At 38.1% G+C, this 17,885-nt stretch overlaps 1 protein-coding gene across 1 annotated transcript; it reads left to right on the forward strand.

Moving 5' to 3' along the window:
- The first annotated feature begins 243 nt into the window (after positions 1–243).
- LOC137185185 (ADP-ribosylation factor-like protein 8A) lies at positions 244–17,641 on the forward strand. The gene is made up of 7 exons (XM_067593506.1): positions 244–673; positions 4,607–4,687; positions 5,396–5,469; positions 5,853–5,946; positions 7,626–7,693; positions 8,288–8,358; positions 9,394–17,641. The coding sequence occupies exons 1-7, from the start codon at positions 551–553 to the stop codon at positions 9,444–9,446; spliced, it is 564 nt and encodes a 187-aa protein (XP_067449607.1). The 5' UTR covers positions 244–550; the 3' UTR covers positions 9,447–17,641.
- The last annotated feature ends 244 nt before the right edge of the window (positions 17,642–17,885 follow it).

The following is a 17,885-nucleotide window of genomic DNA, read 5'->3' on the forward strand; positions in this document are numbered from 1 at the left end:
AATAATAATCCAGATTTGACACCTCTTAACGGAACAGGTTTTTATTATGAAAGGTTTGACCGGAAGTATCGCTGTCTTGACGTAGCAGGTTTTATTATGAAAGGCTTGACCGGAAGTATCGCTGTCTGGACGGAACGGGGTTTTATTATGAAAGGTTCGACCGGAGGTATCGCTGTCTTGACGGAGCAGGTTTTATTATGAAAGTCTTGACCGGAAAAATCCCTGCTTCGATGGAGCGGGTTTTATTATGAAATGCTTGACCGGAAGTATCGCTGTCTTGACGGAGCGGGTGGAAAAGGCGCAGCTAGTAAACATCACAGAAATACACAGCGGACATTACAGCCTGAAAACACACAGTTATTAAAGCTCCACCTAGGTTCGTATAACGCCAGTCGGTGTCGTCCGGTCCCCCGTTACCGTCCGTGGTTGTCACGGAGACTGTCGGCGTCTAGAAAACACGATCGGGGCGTTAGCTGTTAGCCCAGCTAGCTCGCTAGCAGAGCCACCTAGCAGCCGCAGCTAGCTTTAGCATTAGCACCAGACGACAAAGATGATAGCGCTGATCAACAAACTGCTGGACTGGTTCAAGGCGCTCTTCTGGAAGGAGGAGATGGAGCTGACCCTGGTGGGGCTGCAGTACTCCGGGAAGACGACCTTCGTCAATGTGATAGCGGTAAGATTCCTTTGCTGAAGCCAGCTGTCAGTTAGCATCTGGCTGCATCCATTGTTGTCCTGCGGCGCTGAGGTCAGCCAGTTCAGGAAGATGTAGAAGATGCTTTCTAAACGGCAGATTGGTGTTAGCTGTGTTTTCTGACAGATGTTAACACCCTGCTGTAGATATAAAACCTCTGGCTCTGATTTTACATTTGATCAAGTAGAGCTGCTGTTACACCTGTGCCGGTCGATGCTCGTAACCTCCACCTGAAATATTATATTACAGGTAAGTTTTATCAGATGGATGACAGGTTTTGGGTCAGGAAACCCCAGCCCACCATACCCCACCCCCACAGCCCTGGTGCTGGTAGCAGGGCCGTAGCTGAGATGTGTGGGTCCAGTGAAAGAGAGTCGACCCCCCCCCCCCCTCCTCCTGACAGAGTGACCTTCCCTCTCTATCACACCATCAGCTGACATCAGCCTCCAGTGATTCTTATTATAATTTTTGGGTGATGCACTCAAGTACATTTTTCTTAACCGAAAAAGATCTTTTCATTTAATTGAATCATTTTAGAAGTCTGAAACGCTGCCCAACTGATAATTGCTCATTGAAGCTGGAAAACTGGATGATGAGTTTTGTGTTTTACCATAATCGCTTCACCAAAAGAAACATTTTCAATACAGATTCCTTAGATTTGGTTCTTAGAGAATTCTGACCAAGTTATGTGCAGAGCAGGAAATTTTACAGTTGAACATTTAGGTGACTCACTTAAATCACCCTTTACCTGAAAAAAATGTTTCCAGATTTTTGTACTTCTTTTTATTTTCCTTGTAGAAGTTTGAAATGCATCACAGTGGTGGAAAGTAACTAAGTACATTTATCTACTGTGCTTCTCACTGTACTTAAGTACAACTTTTGAGGTACTTGTACTTTGATACATGTGATGCTACTTTATATTTCCACTCCACTACATTTCAGAGGGAAATATTGTACTTTCTACTCCACTACATTTATTTGACAGCTTTAGTTACTTTTCAGATGAAGATTTGACACAATGGATAATATAACAAGCTTTTAAAATACAACACATTGTTAAAGATGAAACCAGTGGTTTCCAACCTTTTTGTCTTTTGACGTCTTACAAAAAGCAGTGTGTAGTCGGGGTCACATTTCACATGTCTATGAGTTGTTAACAGCTCCACCAAATAGTGATTTTTCCCTCTAAACTTCTCACATGCTTTCATTTCAATAAATGTTCAAATGATCCAATATTTCAGCAAAAATCAAAGATTAGAGAAAAAGTCCAAAAAACTGAAAACAGATTTGTGTATCAGAACTTTGTTTTTTCTTCTTTCCTCTCCCATTAATCATCTCACCACCCCTCAGATTTATCTGCTGACCCTTTGGAGGGGCCCGACCCCTAGGTTGGGAACCACTGGACTAAACTAGCTAACTGTATATAAAGTAGTGTAAACTAGCTCCACCTCCAGCAGCTACAACAGTAACATGCTGCTCTAACACTGATGCTTCACTATTAATAATCTAACGATGTCATATATAATAATATATCAGTCAGAGGGACCAAACCACTACTTTTACTGCAATACTTTAACTCCATCAAGCTCATAATACTTATGTACTTTTACTGCAATACTTTAACTCCATCAAGCTCATAATACTTATGTACTTTTACTGCAATACTTTAACTCCATCAAGCTCATAATACTTATGTACTTTTACTGCAATACTTTAACTACATCAAGCTCATAATACTTATGTACTTTTACTGCAATACTTTAACTACATCAAGCTCATAATACTTATGTACTTAAACTGTGGTCAGATTTTTCATGCAGGAATTTTACTTGTAATGGAGTATTTTTACATTGCTGTATTGGTACTTTTACTTAAGTAAAGAGTCTGAATACTTGTAACTTGTCACTGTAAGGGTTAAAAGATCACATAGAGATGATAATATTTTACCATAATCACATTACTTAAATAAGCATTTTTGATAAGGATTCTTTAGATTTGGGTCTTAGATAATTCTGACCCGAGTTATGTGCAGAGGGGTATGTTTTACAGTTGAAAATATGGGTGACTCACTCAAATAGATTTTCCTCCACCCAAAAAGATTTTTGTATGTTTTAATCATTTTAGAAGTCTGAAATGCAGCTCAACTGATGGTTTATTTCTGAGTTCGAAATTTATATTTTCAGAGCTATAAAATCGGACAGTGATAAAGATTTTGTTTTTTTCTAAACAAACATTTTTTGTAAGGATTCCTTAGATTTAGTTCCTAGTATAAATGTTGACTCTCATGTTTTTCACAGATCGATTAGTTGTGTAATATGCTCAATTCTAGATCGAGTAACCGCACAGAGAGGAAATCTATCGTATTGGCCAGAATATCAGACGACCCTGATGATGGGACGTAGAAGTAAAACATCAAATACTTATGTTATAATAAATTATAACATAAATCCCACATTAGTGTATTTTGTCAGTCACACAGTCTCTCCTTCCAGGTTCTTAGAAGCGGTGAAAAATAATTTTCTCTTTTTTTAGACATTTTTTTTTTGAGCTCCCCATTATCTTCGAAACAAGATTGGCATTTTTTTTGCTGCTTGACAGATGATTTGGGCTCTGCTGTGTTTCTGCGGTCAGCTCATTTCTACTCATTTCTACTCATCAGGAATTTATTTACTCAGAAAAACACATCACACAAGCCTTCAAAAGCCTTCGTAGGCTGAACTGGACCGAAACACTTTTAGCGCTGACAGACTGTAACAGACTGAGACCATGTCCACGCTAAGTTGGCTAGATTTGTAAATGCGTTTTCTTCTCTCTGTTTTGGCTTCCATCCAGACTAACACAGCGTTTGTTCTGCTCTGAAAACGGAGCTTTTCCAAAACGTCCTCCAGAGTGTGTAAATGTGAAAACGCCGGCTTGGCGTTGTAGTGTGTACTGGAGCTTTGTAGAAACACTGTCATATCACTGACAGGACAGATGGTGGCAGTAGCGCGGCGTTTCATTGGAAGAAGAAGAAGAAGAAGAAACACAATGACAACAATGGCGGACGGCTTCATGCGAGTGTTGTTCTCTTTATCGTCCACTCTGCTATCTACCACCTTTCTCTGCTCAGACTGTTGGAATCTGCTGCAATAAACTAAATGTCAGGAAGCCGTCGCAAAAAACCAAAAACAGTATATCGTTTCTTCTCCGTTTGTTTTCTGTGGCTGATTTGGCTTGTCTGTCCTCCGCACATGCTCAGTAGGAGGAGAATTACTTGTTTTCATGTGGAACGGAGGTGTTTGCAGGAACAAGGTGAAACTCCTGCAGGTTGTTTTAGCTTGAAAACAGCGTTTTAGAATTTAGCCGGCTGTCTACGTAGTCTCACTATAAACAGACTGGAAGAAACTTGCTAGCCTAGCAACATTAGTGCTACAAAAAAACCCATAATGCAACACACTCTATAAGAGACCGTTTTTCCATTTCAAAAGAAATAATATAATACAACCCCTGCTTTAAAAAACTCGATTTCCAGAAAAAAATATCTTACATTTGGGCCAATCATCTTGGTCGTGTGGCATCACGTTTTTTCCATGCGCCATACTGTCCATAGATACTAAAGAAAAAAAGATCAATCAGGTATGTGATCAATCAATAATCAATTCATCTGTTATTCATAGCATGAAACCAAGGTCCTCAGGTGGACTCCTAGGTTTATGGTCGGCCACCAGCCATCCCATGTTGCAAACTCCAGTTTCTTGTCACTTCTTCCAACATACTAATCGATATTATACATCTGTGACAAGCTCTGATGGTTTTGCACTCTTGTTTTAGTGACTTGTTCCACCAGCATATGATGATTGACACACAGCTGCGTCATACAGTATCACAATCAGCAGTGGCTTATGTCACTAAGAAGTGTGTGTTTGTGTGTTTCAGTCCGGTCAGTTCAGTGAAGACATGATTCCCACAGTTGGATTCAACATGAGGAAGATCACCAAGGGCAACGTCACCATCAAGGTTGGTAGTTCCACTTCCTGTTTGTACCCACACTCTGCTGCCTGTCTGCACACATACAGACTGTTTGTACAGATAATACCCCACTCCAGAATTAAAACATTTAATGTAAAGAGCCAGAAATTATCTTTTTAAAAATGTATTTTTTTTATCCGTAACATTTGTAAAAGGTCAGGATGTCAAAAGAAAATTTAGGTTATTGTAATTTCAGGAATGATAAAATAGTTTTATTTAACCGTCAGTGTTTCACAATCTGCTTTTTATTTATTTATTTATGTCAATAATGGCCTTTTTGTTAGTATTTTTACATCGTATTTATTCTGTTTTAAACATTTATGTCAAACATACAAAACACAATAATCAAAAAGAAAGAAAAACAAAGATGTTCAGTGTCTTCATGCCATATACAGTTGCTGTGTGCTGGAAATCAGCACTAAAGCCGTCTTTGAATAAACTGCTAAAAGGACTTTTAAGCTGGTTATCTATGGAAGAAATCATCATTTGCTTTCAAAGGAAAATCCAAGGACTTAAAAAGATGTGGGTGCCATTTATAGATTTCCTGAAACCAGTCCCATGGAGGATTTTTCAGTAGTTGAGTTTGACCGAACTGTAAAACACGAGTCAATAATGTTTAATAACTCATAATAATCTTTTCCACTGTGTTTGTGATGCACTCTAACTTCTCTCTCCGAACTCTCCGTCTGTCTGTAGTTGTGGGATATCGGAGGTCAGCCTCGGTTCAGAAGCATGTGGGAGCGTTACTGTCGAGGAGTCAGCGCTATCGTGTAAGTCCTGGTTTCCTAAACTGTGGTTACTGTCCCCTGAATAGATCGCTTGGATGTATGTGGAGGGTCCAAACACAATAAAGGCCCAGAGACACAAAGGACTGTTAATCAACTGATCCTTCTGTCCAACAAACAAACACGTTTCTCTGCAGTAAATCTAATATTTGATGATTGTTGAGAGTTTGGTGGACTCTTGGTCAGCTGAATGTGATGATCACAGAAATGCAGAAAGTAGTCGTGTAGTTTTGCGTGTTTGGCTGTCTGAACTGTTGAACCAGACTGTTAGGGATGATGTGGAGATACTTTCAATTAGTCAAGTGTTTGGATTCATTTTTTTTGAGTGATCGTATAGATTTTTTTCATAGATATTTTCTCTCGTGCAGCTACATGGTGGACGCAGCAGATCCAGAGAAGATCGAAGCCTCCAAGAATGAACTCCACAACCTGCTGGACAAACCGCAGCTGCAGGGAATCCCTGTAAGTACAAACCAGAACAGACTGATCCTGAGCAGACCCCTCTCAAATAGCAGTAAAACATCAGTGAAATATCAGTGACATATCCAAAAAAAATCTGTAAAATTTAATACTATAAGTAAAATATCAAAAATATATCAATAAAATGCTTAGAACAGACAAAACAAATTGATCCTCATATTCTCTGTTGGTGACTCATCATTAATATCACCAGATGGAGATAAATGACATTTATCAAAACTATCACTCATTAGTAGAGTAAGGGATAAAACTCTTCTTCGGTGGTATTTCTGTTTTCACTTTCAATTTTGAATAATGATGTAACATTCAACAAGCAGTTGCTGTTGGTCATCAGCAGCAGTGTGCACCCATACTGTTTGTTTGTTTGTTTGTTTATTCATTTATTTATTTATCCTTGGACAAGCCACACATGTCAAATAAAACAGTCTGATTCAGTGGAGTTTATATTAATTACTGTGGTGATCTCGGGTTCTGGGTTTTGGGAAACTGACATGTTTCACCATTTTTGACATTTTATAGTCTAACAACTAATCGAGAAAATAATTGTTAGATTAATCAATAACATTCTGAAAATAATTGTTACAGCCCTTGTAACAATAGCTGTTGTTTCAAACAGATACAGAAGTGAGCATGGTAATAACTAATCTTCATCTTATGATGACAAATTAACTGAGGAAGTAGTGAAAATGTTAAAGAACACGATATGAGATACAATAACACCAGTGACGATGCACGGGCACCCATAAAAGGAGACTTCATAACTTTGAGTCTGTTGTCCTGGTGCATTCTGGGGAGCTTTCCTTTCGCAGTTGCTCCTGTGACATCATGGTATCTTAAAGGACACATATCCTGCAAACTTCCAGGTCCTTGTTTATATTCTGGGGCTCTACTGGAATATCTGTGTGTGATTTTCAGTTATTTATCTTCTACTGGTCCTTTATGCAGCCCCTCAGTTCAGCCTCTGTCTTAAACAGGCTGTTTTAGCTCCTGTCTCTTTAAGGTCCCGCCTCCTGATGAGCCCACTCTGTTCTGATTGGTCAGCTTCAGGAAGCTTCCTCCCTCTGGCTCCGGAGGCTACGTAAACAAACTATAGTAGCAGGATTTCACTTCTTTTTCTCCTTCTTTACTCCAAATGTCAACTTCTCAAATCCATCTGTACATGTTGGAGTTGAATCACATCTGAAATATGAGAGTGAACAACATGAACAACACATGGAAACACCGTAGCAACCATGTTAGCAACAAAGGCTACTGAAAGGGCGGCTGTTTGTGGTCATGCATGAACAGTCTGATGTCAGTTTGATGGGGAAATAGAGGTAACTTTTCAAACGGAGCGTTCACAGTAGGTTGAAGCCCTGACTTTTGACTTGAAGGCAGCATTTTTACATACGTTCACCTCAAGATATGGAACTTTGACCATGTTTAACATCCGACATTATTTTGATACGTCCCCTGTAACCTCATTGTCTGTGAGGTTTTTTGTCTTCACTTCCTACTCGTGTCCACAACATTAACTCTACATTAAACATTAACTCCACCTAAACAAATTTAAATAAACTCAAAGTAACTCGATTGAACCGACCGGGGCAGTGGGATCTCGTATGGTGTCTGACTGATATCTGTTGTATTATCTGATGTATATTCTGTCTGTGTGTCTTCAGGTTTTGGTTCTGGGCAATAAGCGGGACCTACCAGGAGCTCTGGATGAGAAAGAGCTCATAGAGAGGATGTAAGTTCACACCAGCACACTGACTCTCAGATCTTATGTTTTATGATCTGTGTAAACAATAAAAATCTGTTTGTACATGAATATGAGCTACAGCACCACATTCTGGGCATGACACCCACGTGACTTTTTTTTTTTTGATTAAACTGAAATGAGCCAGCGTTGCTACGTCTGGAGACATTTATCAGAAATCGATGGTGCCAAATTATTCACATAAAACAGACAAACACATTAGATTTTTTGTGTTTTCACTACACTTTAAAAGTGTAGCATCAAGTTTTGTTTTGAATGTCAGTTTTTCAAGGCTGATGTGCTGAACACGTCATCCGCAGTTGGTCAGATGAGTCATGTGACCACATGTTTTTGATTTTCTTCCATACTGTTGTGTCACAGGCACAGATCTGTCCCAGAGAGTTCAACAGAAGCCTGAGAAACAAACACACTATTTGGAGTTTCCTCCTGGTTTCACTTTAGCAGAGAATAAGCTGTGTGTTTTAACAACATTGTCACAACATCATGATACTGCATGAATGTGTGTGTGTGTAATCCTTGACATATTAATTTGAATTGATTGTGTTTTTTTTTTTTTTAAATCAGGAATCTGTCAGCCATCCAGGACAGAGAGATCTGCTGTTACTCCATCTCCTGCAAGGAGAAAGACAACATTGGTACGACACACACATACACACACATTTGTACTAGTACAGAAGTGCAAACAAAGGTCAAGGTTTGTTTTTATTGTACCAACTTCAGTTTAACGTCACTCACCACAAGCAAGTTATTAACTGTTTAGCAGAAGGCTGTTACATACTGTAAACTCTCATATAAAAGACAGTATTCAAATAATAACCGGCATGTGGCCGTCACAAACAAACAAAGTCCAATTGATAAAGAGTAAAAAACACTGATGAGAGGTGGAAGTATCTGAACTATAATAGGTCATATGGTACATTCAATATAACGAACATTTCCCCAGCACTAAGTCCATCAGTGCAGCTCCGTGATTCAAACCACAGAGTAAAGTTTAGAGTGCTGACAGTAACACAGACACAGATATTTAACACCGATATTTCAAATCACATCACCAACGTCGTCAGTCGTGTTATCATTTTTTTTTTTTAGAGCCACGTCCGCAAATGTCCATCCAAAGATTTGACATGAACAGCTCACATGAAAGCTTCAATTTCTCACATATGAGAAGCTGCAACCAGCAGATATGTGGCATTGTTTTTTAAAAAGTGACTAAAACGGTTATTTGATTACCAAAATAATTGCTGATTAATCTTCTGTCAATCGACTAATTGTTGCAGCTCACAAAATAAAATCCATGATTACAAAAAACGTGCTTATGTACAATAAAAATTAACCATGTCCCAAGGAATGTATTATACAGGACTTTTTTTAATAAAAGAGAAAAGATGCTCACAATGTTGTGATCATACGTGACAAGAAACAAATCAGTAAGTAGCCGAGGTTTGTCAGCAGGTGGAGACAAACATCACAGAGGGGGGGAACTGAAATTAATTCATTTATTGTTTTTATGAGGATGGTTTCATGTTGAATTACTCATTTAAAACAGTGAAAAAAATGTTCCAGGTCATGTTGAGTGTGTGGAGTTCTTTATTCTTTCCTCTCCTCGTACATCTGCTCTTTCTCTCTGGACACACTTTCTCTGCTGATGTCACGTTGATCTCTCTCTGCAGACATCACTCTCCAGTGGTTGATCCAACACTCCAGGACTAAGAGGAGTTCCTGAGAACAGACGCGCCCCCCCCAACAGAACAGGCCACGCCCACTCGATCAAACCCCCCCCCCCAACCCCCCCTCCCAAACCTCTGACTATCCCCCTGTACATCTACCCCATCCACATTAATATCATCCAGCCCCCCTCTACTCTCACCTCTCCATCTTGCGATGCACTGATGCCGCTTTTTTGTTTGTTTACAGAGGAAGGCAGAATCAATGGTTCCAGATTATACATATATTTTCTCCACTGGAACTGTATTTATAAAATTTCTGGATAATTTCACCACACCATAAGGTAGTATTATGATACTACACTACCCATGAGCCTCAGCGTCCGTCTTTTTATAGGTTTTGTCAAGAACAAAACACTGCACCATAGTTGAGTCATGTCATATCTATTTATAGAGCACATTCAAAAAACAACAGGTGTTGACCAAAGCGCTTTACACAGAAATTTAAAATACAGCTGTTTAATTAAAACAAAAATAAACAGATCAATAACTCTAACAGACATAATTCTAACAAATTGGTCATTTTTATTAAAAATTAAAGAAACTCAAAGGCAACAGTCGTAGGAGACCAGCTTAGGAATTTATTTACACTTAATAGGTCAGTTCACTCATATTACAGAACACGCTGTCAATATTTCACAGGGAACTTATTGTTTATTTCTTTTAATTTGCTTTCAGCAGTTTGCTCACATGATCTTACAGATGCAATTGCAGAAATGAGACAGAAAACAACCAAAAAAAAACAGAAAACCAAATTTTTTGATTGCTGTTTAAATGTTAATTTTTCAATTCTCTGAGCACCACAAACTAAATTCCATTCACCTCTGTTGTGAAGCATTTGAGTCAGAAATCACAAAACCTGGATGAATAAAACCAAAACTATCTGCACGGATTGATGTTACTAGAAGGAAAAGAGGAAATATGTTTTTGTAATTTGGGTAAAAACTTTTAATGGTACCAGCTGCAGAAAAGTGCTATCAGTGCATCTCTACAGATCCACACACATCACCCCCATCATAGTCGTTATTTTTAAATTGGTGTTTATGCTAAAATAAAAGCCTTTTTTTTGTACATTGATATTGACTTTTAATCATCACCATAACTGGAAAAAAAAAGAAGGAAGAACTGAACTTTTTTGCCATAAAGACACACAGGTAGCATTGTTAGCTGCTGTGTGGATCTGTACACTTTCCTGACGTTTTCCCATCTCCTCCTCCACCCCACCTGTATCACCTCTTAGCCAGTAAACACAAACTTGCCTTCATCATCTCCCCTCTCCTTCCTTGCTCCCTCCATTTTTCCCTTTCTACCTCCGTATCTTCCATCCATCCATTCATACCTTCATAATTTCATAATCCTGAGAAGCCCCTCTTCCTCCCTCGTCTGTTGTAAACTGCTTGTCCTCCTCTGTATTCCCTCTATCCTTCCTTTTTCTTTTATTATTTTTGGATGTTACCTTCTTTCTCTTCTTTCCTTGCCGCCAAGCCCCGCCCCTTGCCGTCTCTCTCTCTCTCTCTCTCTCTATCTCTCTCCCTCTCTCTCCTGCTGAGCGAGGGATAAAAAACCTTTTTATTGCACTGTTGATTTTGGTTTTGTAAGATATTAATAATGAGAATAATGTTAATAATCTTCTTATTGTGGCATAACCTGGTCTGTCCAGATTTAAGGAAGTGGTACTTTAACTGGAGAAGGAGAAATGTTATTGTTTCTGTTCATATCTCTGTAATAAGCTTTTTATTTCTTATTTGTTTTATATTATTATTTTTTAATGTTGTTTTTTGACTTCATAAGTCTACTCTGGATGTTTAACCAGAGTTCAGTGTTTTCTGGTCTGACACGTCTGCTGATTGGACCAGGAGTGTCACGTGATCACATGCTACATTCACATCATGTCAGACAAAATAGAGAAATGAAATCATCATTTTTAATTTAAGGTCTACCACATCTTTCAAGCAGATAAGATTTACTTAATCGCATATTGATATTTATGCAAATAGAACCGCTGACTAAGAGGTTTTCATCCATCTATTGTAATGTTGACACATTTCCATGATTCATCGTTCATTCACCACTTGACGAGGTGCTTCAACGGTGAAATACATTTTAGGATTTTGTTTTTCATTCTCATGTGAAAACAAACTCTGTCATGTAAGTGTCACAAAAAATAATGTAATAGGTTTAACAAAGAAAAATTGTCCTTTTTGGCCTTCCGTACTTGCTCGCAGAAAATGTCCACATCCTGTTTTTAATTAACATGAGGTGGCAGCAAAATATGGAAGTTTGTGGCTTATAGTAGTGAAATTAAATAATTTAATCAAATTGAAATTTTAATTCATTTATTTATGTAATTTATGTTAAATAAGCAGTTGCATAGTTGGTTCAAGTTTACTATCAGCTTATGGTGAATGTGAAGGAATATGTTTTAAGTGGCGTTAATGGTAGCAACAAATATTCAGGCATTTAAATCTTAAACTAGTGAGTGATCTGATGTAAATCACGACATCAACCACAACAAATCAGAGAAGGTATTAAAAGCATGTTTTGACAGATTCTCATTTATCTCATGATTTGTGGTGCAAAGATCTTGTTCCTGTCAACCTGTTAATTGATCAAAAATATCTAAATCTGTAATTAGAGATTTTTGAGTCTGAGTGACAGGTTTTATTCAAATTTTCCTTGAGTCACGAAATACCGCATACTTTGATACAAAGAACGTCATTACATCCTCACGCCATTTTCACACTACTTATGCATCTGTTTGCTCTGTACTCCTGTTGGTTCACATTATGTGTGACAACATCCTGGTCCTAACAGCAGCCAGTCAGACTGCAGGACAAACAGGAAGCAGAAGGACGATTACCTGTCTGCATGTTGTTCTGTACTAAGGTCTGTTTGTTTAAGAATGGTCAAACTGTCTGCTGAGTTTTTGGGAGATACTCTGTTAGCAAACACTCGCTTGCTTTCCACTGTTGGGCCAAAAGTGGCCTCCATTTTAGGTTCAAGAGAGACTTGAGGCCTTTCCAATCTGGGTGATTTTCTTTTCTTGTGGACTTGTTAAATGTTATCAGTCGCGTCCCAATTCAAAGTCACACATTTAGTCATTTAGTCAAGAATGCTCCAAATACTCAATAGTGTTCTTGATGCTAGGGCTGCAGTTAGCAGTTATTTTATTTTCATTATTAAGATACTTTGTTGAATACTTTGTTGAGTTTGGTATAAAAAATAAATGTGTGTATATATATATATATATATATATATATATATATAACAGCAATCAGACATAGGGTCTTGGTATTGTTAAAAAAATTATGATGCGAGTACCAATACTGGTACCCTTAAAGTGATACCAGTGATACCAGTTTTTTTCTACGTCATTCAATACCCATCATGTGAATGGAAACATTCGGTTGTGTAAAAGGCCACCACTCCTCCCCATCCAAATGATTTTTACACAAATACATTATAAGTGTTCAAATTATGAAATATTTACTCTTGTGGCATCTTACCGTACTGAACTGACAACTCTATCAAACACACCCCACTTAACTTCACCACCACACACTACGTGTATGGGTGCTGCAATAGTGGGCCAATCACACATTGCATCAAATTGAAGAACGCTTGCGGTGATTGGCTGTGAGCAAAACCATACAAATAGTAATTTTTTTTCTAGATCTGGGTACAAAAAGGATCGAATGCAGGTATCGTTTGACTGGAGAAGTTTTGATACTACTTTGTACTTATTTCAGTTGATACCTTAAAGGTATTGATTACCGATTCCAAGCTCTGATCACATGTGACATCTTAAATATTTCACCTCTGAAGATCCAAAGATGTTAAGTCCACTGTCGTACAAGACCACACAAAGCAGGAAAACTTATTTCTTGGAAAAATTACCTTAACAGTTCATTAAAACTGTTGTTGATGTTGTTCTATTAATCAATTAATCGACTGTTATTCAACATCAACCAGCAGTGATAACAGGGGACAGCCACACCCACAACTTTTCGTATGACAACTGTTGGTTTGCCAAATTTAGTTTAGAGATTTTTAGCCGAAAATCTACGCTTTAGATTTGTGATATGTTGTCAGTTTATCAACATAATGCTTCAGAAGTTCAAAATGTTCAATTTATTCATTCATAAGAGCATGGAAATCATAGTGCTACTCTCTTAATCAACTAAATGCAGTAAATAAATACCAACATGTAAACCAGCAATAAAAACAACATAAAAATAAAGAAATCATCATTTAGATTAAAATCCTAATTTACTTCGTGACATTGGGATTTTAATCTAATTTACTTTGATATTGTTTGGATGTTTTAATGAAATTTTTATCTCTACGTTGTTTTTATCGGTGATTTACATGTGGGTATTTATTGACAGTATTTTGGTAATCAGTGTTGGTTGATTAGGACGGGAGCAGTCAGTGTAATTTCTATGCTCTTAACTTCCTTGCTCATTATGGAGATGTGAGGACCTGATGTTGGTGGACAGGTGTGTTGATGTGTAATCCTCCAGGCCTGTATGTGCCGGTGATATCCCTAACAATACTGTTGTTGCAATAACAGACGAGTCCAAAATGATGAGTTGAAACTCCCAGAAAGACAAATTTTGAGCTCCAAAGAAAGCATTATCAAACTCCTAAGTTTGCGCGCTCCAACTTGGCGTAGTCATTAATGAGAAAGGCCTTTTGTTTCTCTTGATTCACTGGTTTCTCTACAATCTGTGTTAACGGTGATGACTTCATCCAGCAGAATATATGATTCTGATATTAAGTTACTAAAGCTGTTGTTCAGCCCTCTTTAGCCCTACAATGGAAAGCTGATCTTAATAACTGTCTAAAGGAGCTGTGTTAATGAGCTGGAGGCCTCAGCAGGTGTCAATTCATGATGAGACAGAAAACAACAAGCACAACTCCAGTCAGACTGATGTATCAAATAGTGTTGCTTAAGTCCAGGAAGTAAAAACTGAATCTCCTTTCATTGTTTGCTGCTCCAGGTGTCGAGCTCTGGAGTTTTCAGTCTGACTCCGTTCTGGTCCACACTAACTTTATTGATCTGTTGATCAGCCAGCACATTGATTATTAGTTATTGACACCGTCAGACAGACCATATTGCCGGGGGAATTTCACAGTCACGTCTTGGCCTGTTATCTGTGGAAAATAACGCTCAATACTTACCGTTACAGTCTTTTTGAAAAATAATTTTTGGGGTGTTTTTGCCTTTATTTGATAGTATTGAGTCGACAGGTAATGAAGCAGGATGACATAACAAAAGTCCCTGGCTGGATTGAACCAATGACATTGCGATTCAGTCAATATCTAGATCCAGAAGGGTTCAATATGCTTCAAACAAACCCATTTTCGCAAAGTGTTGTCTTAACACATCTTAAGTCAGGAAGTGTTTCTACCTGTTCTGAACAACTAACCTGGAAGGCTGGAACGATGCACACTTTCAGACAGTCTCTACATGTAGACATTCATGATGTTGGACTCAATTGTTCACAAGAAAAGTAGTCGTGAAGAATGATAAAAGTAGAGCTCGAGGGACAATTTCAAACCCCACCTACTTTCACACCTCCACATACCTTACCAATCACTGCATAAAGTGGGCGTGATTGTCAAATTGTCCGTCTCGTAAAGTTACAAAAAGCATCGGTAATAATCCCCTAAACCCTTTGATTGATGTTGAAAAAAGGGGGTTTCAGATGTTTGACGTCATTTGAGGCATACTGACACCTTAATGCCACCAGGACTGCCTCAGCCTGCAATTTTCTAAATACATTCTTAAGAAATCCTGTCAACACTTGAAACATCTGTGGAGTCAAAAAGCCTCATTTTGTCCTTTTTCTTTATTAAAACAAAGAGAAAACAAAAAAATGGGATCACACTGGAAAGCAAAAGAACAGATGAAACCTCAACAGCTGCGATTTGTCGTTTCTCAGTTCACCTCGACTGGTAAACTCTGAGATTCACCAGCTACTTTGACTAGTTTACCTGTCAGCCGGCAGAACAAGAACTTCAAATGACAGCTGGTGGTTTTTTCTGTCGGATGGTTGACTGTTGAAATCCTCCTGCAGCTCTGTTCTGATCACTTCTGATCTCTTTAGTTTGCATGCTGAGGGCAGGGATTGTATATCTGCGGGACCTGAAGAAGTAAATGGTTATTTTGATGCAACTTCACCATTATATGGCCTTAATCCAGTGCATCAACCTGAGTATTAACCTACAGAAAAGTAATGCAAGTACACAACATGAAATGTACTTAAAACAGTGCAATAAATCAGAAGCAGCGACATTGTGCTTAAACTATGTTTCTACAAGCTTCTCAGTACGTGATGTCTGAGGAGGATCACACAATGACGACGTGTCTTACAGTACTTTTCTTACACATGAGTACACTGGATTGTGGTCATTGTAATGTAAAGTTTAACATATTTCTTTTTTTTTTTATGGCAAATATTCTAGAGACGACCTGTAATCCTGCATGTACAATTTGAAACTCTGCAGGATGTGATGTCCAATTTTTCATGATTATCCTGTTGGGTAACAAACTCGTCAGAACATCAGTCAATGGAGATTTCTATGGAATTGTCACCAAAATATGACAGAATCCAGACAGAACGAACAGCATCACAAGAGTGTTAGTGTGTTTGGTACAAATGACAACCAGCACAAGTATTCTCACAGCTACTAAATCTCTCGTTATTCTCTGACTCTCAGACTAAGTCTACATTCAACTGGCTAAATTCTAAAATTATGTTTTTGAGCTAAAACATCAAGACTCCACAGCAGGAGTTTCAACTCATTTCTGCAAACACCTCCGTCCACATTAAAATCCAACAACCAAACCAACAAAGAACGGTATACTACTTCCATTTTGGCGGCGACTTCCAGATGTGGTTTATTGCAGCAGATTCCAACAGTTTGAGCAGAGAAAGGTGGTAGATAGCTATGTTTAACTCTAAACAAGCTTTTAATGTAGGCAATAAAGAGAACACCACTCGCATGAAGCCGTCCAGACACAGTACAACGCAAAGCCAGCATTTCACATTTAAACTCTCTGAAGGCTGTTTTTCTGAGAGAAAAACGTTATTTTAGTCTGGACAGAGGAACAAAACAGAGGGAACAAGATGCGTTTACCAATTTAGCCGGTTTAAGGCTGATTTATGGTAGGTTATCTCCATGGTAGCCAGACGCAATCCTCCAGCCAGCTTGTTTACTTACATTATATCATCATGACCGGGGCTAATTAAACAAGAATGTTCCATGTTATCTAAAGTTAACCATAAATCAGCCTTTAATGTAGACATGGCCTCTGTGCATTTACATGCACTTAAATGAGAAACCTGGTCGGGGATTAAAGACACCTGGTTTCTTCCGGTGGATTTCTCCTGCAGAACACTGATTTCTCTTAAAAAAATATAATGTATCCTTCCTTTCAAATCAGTCTAACAGTCCAACAGTGAAGTAAATAAATGACAAAACAATCTCACCACAATGTCCAGTTTAGTAGCTGTTCTGGAGCTTTGAATTTTGTCCAGTTGTCACTTTGTTGTAAATGTTCAAATTTCCATTTTTCATACCTTAAAATATAAATTTCACACTTAAAACTTATAGTTAAACTTTGAAAACATTATGTCCAAATTCATCACAGTCTTTAATTATCAAAAATAGTCAATTTCTATTTAATTTAGGCAGACCTCCCTAAATGAAATCAAGAGATGAAAACTCACCTTCAGCCTCAATCCAATAAATCTGATGCTTTTTTTTCCTGAAGTCAGTTTGACTTTAACTAATTCTTAAGTGGTCATAGTTTCTGAATTTGAAGCAGTACGTTCAGAAAGCTCGATCAAATTCAGTTTTGAAATATGGAAAACAGATTTACATGGCTCATTATGTAAATTCAGCTGAAGCACCTGCTGGCACAAACATACACCCATGTCCTCTAACCAGGATGTGATTTTAAAAGTTAAAACTTCAAAATATAACTGTTGCTGACTGGATTTGTCAGGTTTTGTTGCTGATCCGGGTCTTCTTGTGTCGGGTTTTGTACGTGCAGGATGAACGCGGTGAGACGGCCTGTCAGTTTGAACCTGTTTGTACATTATTGTTTGGATTCAGTTGATATAATGTGTTTTAATAGAAACATGCTTGTGTATGATACTAATTAAATACTATGGAGAAACAACGTGAGTCGCTTATTACTTCTGTGAGTGAGTGAGTGAGTGAGTGAGTGAGTGAGAAGTGTGGAAAAAAGTACAATTTGTCTATGTTTTGTATTATTTATTTGATCAACCAAGTAGACCTGAGTACAAAACCAAACTTAAAGCACACTTGTCATAGAAGAAAACAAAAAGTAGAAGTGAAAATGAAAACCCTGTAGAAAAATCTGGATTGTTGATTAGTAAATATGTTTGGCACCCAGCTGACCA

Source organism: Thunnus thynnus, chromosome 6 (genome assembly GCF_963924715.1).
Source record: "Thunnus thynnus chromosome 6, fThuThy2.1, whole genome shotgun sequence".
In the NCBI taxonomy this organism is placed as follows: Eukaryota; Metazoa; Chordata; class Actinopteri; order Scombriformes; family Scombridae; genus Thunnus; species Thunnus thynnus.

Coding starts and splice junctions, on each gene's coding strand:
- LOC137185185 (XM_067593506.1), top strand. CDS start 551: ATGATAGCGCTGATCAACAAACTGCTGGACTGGTTCAAGGCGCTCTTC. Junction 674..4,606: donor CCTTCGTCAATGTGATAGCG/GTAAGATTCCTT, acceptor TGTGTGTTTCAG/TCCGGTCAGTTCAGTGAAGA. Junction 7,694..8,287: donor AAAGAGCTCATAGAGAGGAT/GTAAGTTCACAC, acceptor TTTTTAAATCAG/GAATCTGTCAGCCATCCAGG.